The sequence below is a fragment of the Sander lucioperca genome, chromosome 12, assembly GCF_008315115.2.
Source record: "Sander lucioperca isolate FBNREF2018 chromosome 12, SLUC_FBN_1.2, whole genome shotgun sequence".
NCBI classification, from domain to species: Eukaryota; Metazoa; Chordata; class Actinopteri; order Perciformes; family Percidae; genus Sander; species Sander lucioperca.
The window spans coordinates 16804407-16811599 of NC_050184.1; the positions used below are offsets into that span (position 1 = coordinate 16804407).

General features: G+C 38.7%; 1 protein-coding gene across 6 annotated transcripts; it reads left to right on the forward strand.

The window, feature by feature from the left end:
- Positions 1 to 289: 289 nt before the first annotated feature.
- Positions 290 to 5322, forward strand: LOC116040972 (zinc-binding protein A33-like). Of its 6 annotated transcripts, XM_036008004.1 has the most exons (4): positions 292 to 599; positions 2432 to 3230; positions 3372 to 3919; positions 3957 to 5322. In XM_036008004.1, the coding sequence occupies exons 1-3, from the start codon at positions 345 to 347 to the stop codon at positions 3857 to 3859; spliced, it is 1542 nt and encodes a 513-aa protein (XP_035863897.1). In that variant the 5' UTR covers positions 292 to 344; the 3' UTR covers positions 3860 to 3919; positions 3957 to 5322. The 6 variants fall into 6 exon arrangements, with proteins under 6 accessions (XP_035863898.1, XP_035863896.1, XP_035863897.1 ...); XM_036008005.1 differs by lacking the exon at positions 3957 to 5322 and having other exon boundaries at positions 290 to 599; positions 2432 to 3465; positions 3500 to 3816; XM_036008003.1 differs by having other exon boundaries at positions 291 to 599; positions 2432 to 3915; positions 3959 to 5322.
- Positions 5323 to 7193: the final 1871 nt, after the last annotated feature.

Below are 7193 nucleotides of genomic sequence, written 5' to 3' on the forward strand. Positions count from 1 at the left end.
CAGTGTAGAGAAATGTGTCACCAACACCAATCAGCAGTTTCAACATCTGGCCACTAGAGTGTGCTGTTACACTAATCTATGTACCCCAGACCACAGACCTCTTAACAAGTCTTAATGAAACTAGAAAATAAGTGAACAATATTTTTCCTAGTTTATTTGATCTAAGTGATCTGTAATTCTGTTGGGTAACATGGTGTTTTGGGGTGATTATCTGGCAACGAAAACTTGGACTGACTACTGAAGTGAGTGATAGGCTACATGGGGTGTGGCTTTTTAAAAAGGAAAGTGAAACTTACAGTCTGGCAGAGGAAAGGAGGAAAGAGAGACGGAGGTAGATGTGAGCCATGGCGTCTGCTTTTTACTGTGAAGATTTGACTTGTCCTGTTTGTCTGACTATCTTCACAGATCCAGTGAATCTTCTCTGCGGACACTCTTTCTGCAGAGGATGTATTACAGCGGTTCTGAGTACACAGCCCCAGTGTCCACAGTGTCGCACAGCTGTTCCAACAGATGTGGCATGTCTTCCAACCAGCCACATATTGAAAAGCCTCGCTGAGAAGGCCAAAGAAACAGAGAAGAGAAAGAAAGAGAAAGCAGAGGTATGTTGGTGCTTTTCATATGTAGTCAATATCTAATAAGCCAGTGAAGCATGACATACGTTGATCGTTTTGTGTCCTTGCGCACATTTTACGTTTTGTATCATTATACGTTCTGCCTTCGGTCACTGAACTGTAAACAGTGCAGTCCATTATTTTTTCTCCAACTCTTCTTAATTGAATTTCACAATAAATGACATGCAGCAGAGGCCATGGTGAACGAACCATAGTTCAGACAGTATGTCAATTCCCCTCAAGTCCCTTACCCACCCTCAAACCAACCCAGACCAGGTCCAAACCAGACGGGGACAAACAACACAGACCCATGCACACAGACAAATACACACCAGTAAGGACATACAACATCCAAAAGATAAACAAATTAACAAATAAAATAATTAATAACTGCATAAACAAATTAAAAGAAATACAGGAAGAGAGTGGAGAGTTCTAGAAGGAGCTCAGTCCTCCAAGTCAGGAGATAAGCTGAGGGAGTCAACGAGTTCTAGGAAAGGGTTCCATGTCTCTAGGAATGTCGAGATAGAGCCTTTCAGTGAAGATCTAAGCTTCTCAAGGAAAGTGCATCATTATTTGTCCACAGTTTTTAATTAGGTCAGGCTGTATCAGTCCTCTAAAACAAATGTGACTGTGGTTAAAAAAACAAAAGATGCATTCATATTATTTGTAAAGTATTTTACCTTAACTCTTAGGCCCTGAGGTGGGACCAGGGGAGAACTTGCTTGGATGCGTGTTCTGCGTGCCAATAATCAATGTCCACAATCTGTCTACATTTCAGTGCTGTGACCCATTTATTCTCCTGACAGCCTGCTCACCGTCGCACAAGCAATACAGTCCATTTCATTTCATTTCTGGTTTAGTTCCTTTCATTTTCCTTTGTCCACTGTTAACCCTGTATGTAGTCAGCAGCTGAGCTTGTTGCAGGTTTAAATGTCGAACAGAATGTGTAGATATGTAGATGTAGATAGGTCTGTAGATGTCCTGCAGCATTATTATTATTATTATTATTATTATTATTATTATTATTATTATTATTAAATAATCATTTTGTAATAATATATATGCTAATGCAGTGGTGGAATGTAACTACGTACATTAATCATGTACTGTACTATTACAAATTTGAGGTACTTGTACTTCTTTTCGTGCCACTTTCTACTTCTACTCCGCTACATTTCAGATAGAAATATTGTACTTTTTACTTCACTACATTCATCTGACAGCTTTAGTTACTTTACAAAATAAGATTTGTGCACACATAACACATGTAGTTTATAAACTACAATGTTTTTTTTAATAAATTATAACAATATAACGGCCTACAAGTGCAGCTGAAATGATTCACCGATTAAACACAGAACTGTTTGGATCATTTCCAGTTAAATGTGAGAATTTTTCTGCATTAAGTACTTTTACTTATAATAATTTAAGTACATTTTCCTGATGATTCTTACATACTTTTAATTAAATAACATTTCCAATGCAGGGGTTTGTACACTGCCCAAATGTAATATCCACACACATTTCAGGCCTATAAAAAATGTAACTACATCTAAACCATTTAATTCTCCATTCTAAACATGAATACTTGCATGCATGTAAACTGTCACTGTACATGTAGCCTAAATACACCTGTCACTCTGTAGGAGCTGCAAATATTTAATAAACTCAGAGGAAATAATTGTATTGTATTCATCCCTAACATCTGTTTCTTTACAGCCACTTTCACTGCTTTGCATCTGTTCACATTTTTTCATGTGTCATCATCATTTAGCCGTTGTATTAACTAATAGATAAATGTTTTTTCTTTTTTACAGTCAGCTGAGCTGTGCCCTGAGCATGAAGAAAAGCTGAAACTGTTCTGCGTCACAGATCAGCAGTTAGCTTGTATCATATGCCGGGATGGGGAGAGGCATGAAGGACACAAGTTTAAACCGATCAAAGAAGCAGCTGCATCTCTCAGACTGGAGTTGGAGAAGGGTATGGAGAACCTTTGTGGTGATATCCCCGCTACAGAGAGCCTAGCAAACACACAGAGGGAAGAAATAACAAAAACCAAAGAGAAGTCTCAGCAGCTGACCACCCAAATCCACAGACAGGTTGAGGAGATGCACCAGTTTCTGAGAAAGAGAGAAGATGAGATAGTGAATGAGCTGAGAAACAGAGAGAAAGATGCTGTTGAGAAAATGACCGTGAGCTTAAATGCTATAGAAACAGCTTTGTGTGAGAGCAGAGAGCTGGAGAGAAAACTGAAATCAGTAGTGAACATTGAAGACCCAGAGAAGTTCTTAAAGAGCTGGGCTGAGGGTAACAGCACAGTGACTCAGGAGCATTTATTCCGGCCCAGAGCAAATCATTTTAAAGTGGTGAATACCTCTCTCTCTTTGGGGCCTTATGAAAGCCATCTGCAGTTCTTTATGTGGAAGGAGATGCTTCAGGTGATCCAGCCCCGAGCAGAGCTGCTCTCACTCAAAAGCAACAGTACAGACATAACTGTGTCTGATGATGGCCGCAGTTTGCTTTGTACTCTCAAAAGCAACCAGGCTCCACCAGGTTTCTCCTTGGCTTTTGGTTCCACTGCAGGATCAGGCAAAACCACAGGCTTTTTATTTGGCTCCAGTTCAGGATCAGGACACCCACCCTCTTTTTTTGGTTCCACTGCAGGATCAGGTGAAACCACAGGCTCTTTATTTGGCTCCAGCTCAGGATCAGGACACCCACCCTCTTTTTTTGGTTCCGCTGCAGGATCAGGTGAAACCACAGGCTCTTTATTTGGCTCCAGCACAGGATCGGGACACAACCCCCCTCATTCTGGCTTCACACCAGTTTCAAAACAAACCACCAACCTTTTTTTTGGTTCCACTGCAGGATCAGGCACAACCACAGGCAACCACCATGCATTTAGTGTCAATGAGTTCACTTCAGGGCAGCATTACTGGGAAATAGAGGTTGGGCACATTGACTATTGGGAACTCGGGATAAAAGATAATTTCATGAAATATGATAAACAAGAATATGCCATCTGTAGTTCAAATATAACCACGAAGGTCGTAGTTGGAGCCAGACCTCGAAAGATTGGGATTCACCTAAACTGCACATCCAAGACGCTCTCCTTCTATGATGCAGACAACATGACACATATTCACACTGTGAGCCCTAGTGTCATGTCCGTGCCACTGTCGGCATATTTTAACATTAGCGCCACAGCACCAGATCCTAACCCTCTTACAGTGTGCTGGTACTGAAGTCAAGTTCAATAGAACAAGTACCACTTATTTTCAGCCGTTTAATGAGCAGGAAATATATATATATATATATATATATATATATATATATATATATATATATATAGGCAAAATCCAAGCTCCATATCACAGGAGATTAATAAAATGAATACATCAACAAATGAGAAAATTACTTCTAAAAACATGATCTTTTGCAGCGTGTTACATATTTGTATTGCTCTGTTCGACATTTCTATATACTATTCATTGCTTATGTAGGCTACATAATAGGGCTTATGGTTTTGGTGTATGGTATATGGATTACCAGATAAATTCATTTCAATTTTGTTTTCTAAATTTGATTGATGTGTTCTGTGTTTGCTGTTGGATTTTGAATGTTGTGACTTCATTATTTGTGACTCTGTTTTTTACACTATGGTACTGAAGTGGCTTTATCTGCTGTGTGCATGAGATACTCCATGCCTCTCTGACACCACTGGAGGGGGGTGTTATCATGTGTTGCCAGACCTCTGCTGTATGAGGCCTGTGAACAGCAGGAAGTCTTTGGCTTGATTGTATCAGTTTTCAAAAAATCATAAAATATAGTATGGCTGCCCAATATGCTCAATACTACTTTTTTTTGGCTCAGTGATACTCTAAAAAGATGTGACATAATAAAAAAAACAAAAAAAAAACATGATGTCTGTTGAACATGTCCTCCCACACAGACTGAAGGGTGACACTGAGAAACATCTCCTCCAACAAAAACTCTGTTGAATGTATCCTCTACACACAGCTTAATGAACAATTCTCTATCCAGTCCTTTTTATAAATTAATGGGGTATGAGTGGTGGTATTCTTCTAAAATTCCTGTCAAAGATGTGTCAAAGATCATATTCATCTCATTGTTTTGTTTTTTTCCTGTATCAAGACGTTTTTGTAATATCATTTTTTTTTTACCTCTTTATATCAATGTGTTTGTGTTTATGCTACTATTTTTTTGATTTTCTATGGATGCTAATAAGGTTTTTTTCAGGGACTAATATACAAATTCCTGGGGGGTTATTTAGAGACATGAGCTTTTTATGATCTAAAACAAAAGTATTTTGAGCTTGTTTTTTAGATTAAAATATAATTTCCCTGTGGATTGTCTTAATATGACTTTGGTCATTTTATATACATCATGTAGATATGTCTGCATTTGTTTTTTTACTTAATTCCTTCACATATTTGTAGTCCGATGCATTTGTTGCTTTTGAAAGAGTTGTTCATAATTCCATATGTAAACATTGCCAGTTGGCAACTATTGACATTGTTTTGAGTCATGTTCGGGTGTGTCTATGACCCCGTGGGTTTTAGCCTCACCCAAGGGTGGGAACAGGTCTATTCAGTGAGTCTGTTTGGTTTCTTTGTACCTGCCAGAGATACAATTTGGCCTCAACATGTACTATTTCTAACATAATAAAATGTGATGTTGAAATGTGTCTTATTTATTGGCAAATAAATGCGTTGAATATCACATGGTTAATTATATAGCCAATATATAGGCCTATACAAATATATAAATAATTTGATATCAATGTGATTCAAGACTTTTTTTGGTTTTGTATAGCATTTTATTTGTCTTAGCTGAGTGAGGGAATGCATAGGCGCCATTTACTGTCTGTCTGATAACTACATGCAAGTCTTAAAGGTACGGCTTACACTTCCATCCTACGAAGACTTGCTAGCGACCACAGGTGAGAAATGTTCCAACATGTTTAAAGAGACAGTAGATTCACAAAGTGTCTCCATGTACAGTTCTTCAGGAAGTAGAATGTACAGTACAGGAAGTTATGTCAAAACTTCAGATTTGTTCAGAATAGGCATTGTTGTTAAGTGGCATGACACCAGGGGACAGACATTTTCATAGTATTATTTGTAATATTTAGTTGGTATTTTATTTTGTTACGTTATCCACTTCATAAATGGGATATATTGGAGTAAACATTATTGCATTTAAAATTGGAGAGAAATATCTTTTTTAAACTCAAAGCATGCTCTTAAACCTCCATCTATAAGCCTGGGGACAAGCAATTTTCTTGTACTTGGATTTTTATGTAATTGATTAAAAACAAATATTGTCCAATTCATGGCTCAAAAAGGTATAATTGCTTTAAGAACATGCTACAAACTGCCCCCCCCCCCAATAATATGATTGTGTTGTTGTAAAAACAATGTTTTTATGTTTAAAAAAGGGTCTTACTCTTTAACAGAGAGGTCGACCTTAGAAATCCTTTCCATAATGTTGTCAGACACGTAAAATAATAATCTGAGCCTGTCAGTGGCAAACAAGCGATTTTATGACAGAAAATGGAACCATGCGGCAGTCTCTCTCGACAGTGGGAGCAGAGCGACTGTTAGCTTTCTAATTTCACCCACTCAACATGCCTTCATCATACACTGGTTAGTGAAAATTTGCCAAATAAAATTGTCACTCATCTGGCAATAGCGATGTGCTTTCCTACGATGTGAAAAGAGCGTGTGAATTCAACGTTAAGTTGTTACATTTAACTATTTTAGAGGCTGTGGATGCTGTTTACTTCATTAATGTGTTTACTGTGTTAATGGACTGAGGCTGGGAGTAGGATTCGGTTTTGGATTCGGCAGAATCTTAACCAGTGGATTCGGTATTCGGCCGAACCCCAAAAATCTGGATGCGGTGCATCCCTAGCGCGGTGCATCCCTAGTCACTGTACACTCTATGGTGGCTGCAAATATTTAATAAACTCAGAGGAAATAATTGTATTGTAATCATCTGTAACACCATCAGTGCTTTGCATCTGTTCACATTTTTTCATGTGCCATCATCATTTAGCCATTGTATTAACCAATAGATAAATGTTTTTTCTTTTTTACAGTCAGCTGAGCTGTGCCCTGAGCATGAAGAAAAGCTGAAGAAACTGTTCTGCGTCACAGATCAGCAGGTAGCTTGTATCATATGCCGGGATGGGGAGATGCATGAAGGACACAAGTTTAAATTGATCAAAGAAGCAGCTGCATCTCTCAGACTGGAGTTGGAGAAGAGCTGGGCTGAGCTTAACAGCACAGTGACTCAGGAGCATGTATTCCGGCCCAGAGCAAATCATTTCAAAGTGGTGAATGCGTCTCTCTCTTTGGGGCCTTATGAAAGCTACCTGTTCTTTGAGAGAGGAGATGCTTCAGGTGAATATCCCCAAGCAGGGTTGCTCTCACTTAAAAGCAACAGTACAGACATAACTGTGTCTGATGATGGCCGCAGTTTGTTTTGTACTCTTTAAAGCAACCAGGCTCCATCAGGTTCTCTTTTTGGTTCCCCCAAGGGATTAGGCAGAAC

Coding starts and splice junctions, on each gene's coding strand:
- LOC116040972 (XM_036008003.1), top strand. CDS start 345: ATGGCGTCTGCTTTTTACTGTGAAGATTTGACTTGTCCTGTTTGTCTG. Junction 600..2,431: donor GAAAGAAAGAGAAAGCAGAG/GTATGTTGGTGC, acceptor TCTTTTTTACAG/TCAGCTGAGCTGTGCCCTGA.